At 36.5% G+C, this 2,471-nt stretch overlaps 1 protein-coding gene across 1 annotated transcript; it reads left to right on the forward strand.

The window, feature by feature from the left end:
* Positions 1-1,534: 1,534 nt before the first annotated feature.
* LOC145138890 (germin-like protein 9-3) lies at positions 1,535-2,161 on the forward strand. Its single transcript, XM_079072901.1, has one exon. It carries the CDS (start codon positions 1,541-1,543, stop codon positions 2,159-2,161), a length of 621 nt encoding a protein of 206 aa, XP_078929027.1. The 5' UTR covers positions 1,535-1,540.
* The last annotated feature ends 310 nt before the right edge of the window (positions 2,162-2,471 follow it).

Genomic DNA, 2,471 nt, shown 5'->3' on the forward strand with positions numbered 1-2,471 from the left:
TCCAGTCAGGCTGAAGGCTCGTTTATGTATGTTGTTATCTGTCTTGGTTGTGTATGGTACTTTGGGGGAACTCACTGAGCTTTTTCTTATAGTTTACGTTTTATGTTTCTGGTGCTTCAGATGGTCGGGGGAAAGCAAAGGCGTGATTATACACATCCTTTAGTGATATGTTTTGGAGATGTTATGATACACTGATTTTGGAATATTTGTACTTGATCTTGGGGTTTTATTACTTGGGTTGATTGAAAACAATGATTTATCTTTAATTAAAAATGGAAATTTTTTATTGTGATTTTGGGATGTTACATTTTCGGTTGTAGCGAACACTACAAGGGATGACATAAGTTTCTTACAAGAAGAAGCAGGCGATGAGTACTTATGGTCGTAGGAGGTTAGCTTGCAGATTGGCGGTACAAGTGAAATTAGGGTTTAAGGAGACAACTCTATACAAAATAACACCTTTATAAAGGAGGATTTCATTTATTGATTTTGACCAGCTCAATTTTTGGTTCATGCTTACATATTAATAAATTAAAAAGAAAACTCTATACCATATAACACCTCCGTAAAGGAGGATTTCATTTATTGATTTTGATCGGCTCAATTTCTGGTTCGTGCTTATAAATTAATAAATTAAATGTTAATGTTTTTAGTATCATCAAGCCATTTTGTATGATCAAGATTAACTCAAGACAAGTTTAGTTCAGTTTTAACTAAATTATGAGTTTGGGAGTTGAAGTACATGTTTAGATAAGTTGATTTAATCTTGGGAACATGGGGTCAGGCACAGGAGAGGGGGGGGGGGGAGGTGGTGTGTGACGTCGAACACTGTCGCTATAAAACCGGGAGGTGGTGTTTGACGTCGAACACTGTCGCTACAAAACCTCAACCGACACGCATGTTTCTAGTAGACATGACTTTCCCACTAATTCTAACAGAGCTACCTGTTGCTTATATATGTTTTTCTAAAAAAAAAAAGTGTCTTGAAGAACATGGAACAATAACAAGGTATTTCTATATTTTAAATTTTGGATTTTGCCTGAAATCGAGATTATAGTTTCTTAAATTACCTCTAATCTAACTTTATGTAACCTAGTATGATATTACAAATTTTAAATATTATTTATACACTGATCCTTAGAATATCCATGTTTTTATTTATATTTTGCTTTTGGAACATTAAACAACCGCAACTATTAATTTTGGTTTGTATTAATAAATCTTAATTAAGTTGGAAAACCGGCGAACCTTAAAACAAAACCATTGTTCCCCAACAACGAAGTGAAATAGCAAATGTTTCTTGTTAAACTTCTTAGGAATTATAAAAAAAACGGAATTTTTTTAAGTGATACATACAACATGGCTTGGCCCGTAAACTTGACTTATGTGATATCTTTGGTACCTAATCGACAAAAAGCAAATTCTTTTGTTTGTCTAATTGAATTGTACGTGTGTGTATATATATACACACTGACACACATATGTACATAATATCTACATTAGAAGAAACAAGAAGTTTTGCCACCTTCTAGCTTCAAACATGGCATCGAAATTCCAACTTTTCTTGTTTCTTTCACTTTCATGTGCCATTCTACAGAAAACAACGGCGGGAGACCCCGACATTCTCACAGACTTCATTCCGCCACCAATTTCCTTCGGCCCACTTGGCGGCAGCTACTTCACATTCACTGGAATGAGAACCCTAGTCGGTGCACCATTTCCAACTACATTCAAGGTGACAAAAGCTGCCATGGCCGAGTTCCCAGCTCTCAACGGTCAAAGTGTTTCCTACGCTGTCCTCCAGTTCCCTAGCAACACAGTCAACCCACCACACACCCACCCACGGGCCTCCGAGCTCTTGTTTGTGCTCATGGGTTCATTAGATGTTGGGTTTGTTGACACAACTAATAAACTGTTTACTCAAAAGTTGCAACAAGGTGACATCTTTGTGTTCCCCAAGGGACTTGTCCACTTTCAGTTTAATAGTGATGCTAAGTCACCTGCTTTGGCGGTGTCTGCCTTTGGAAGTGCAAACGCGGGGACGGTTTCGGTCCCAAATTCGGTCTTTAATTCGACTATTTGTGATGAAGTGTTGGCTAAGTCATTTAAAACTGATATTGCGACGATTCAGAAGATCAAATTAGGGCTTGCGGGCAAATAGTATTGATGTCTCTTGTTTGTGGTTTTTTGAACTCCGATGTTCTTGTTCTTGATTTGGCTAATAAATATCGGTGTTAAATTAAATTAACATAATTTGTTTTGGTGAAGTTACATATATATTGTTTAATAAGGCTTGTGCAAAAATTGGTGCGGACCAGAGAAACCAAAAAACCTAACAGGGACTTGAGTTTTTTGGTCCTTTGAGTTCTCAAAATCTGGTTTTGGTGTAATTCTTGATTCTAGAGTTCTCAAAACCAAAGCATGTTTTTTCTTTTTGGAAAAAAAAAGATTTTAAAGTAACCGGTTTAAAT

The sequence above is a fragment of the Lactuca virosa genome, chromosome 9 (assembly GCF_052849685.1).
Source record: "Lactuca virosa cultivar CGN04683 chromosome 9, Lactuca_virosa_CGN04683_v6, whole genome shotgun sequence".
Taxonomy (NCBI): domain Eukaryota; kingdom Viridiplantae; phylum Streptophyta; class Magnoliopsida; order Asterales; family Asteraceae; genus Lactuca; species Lactuca virosa.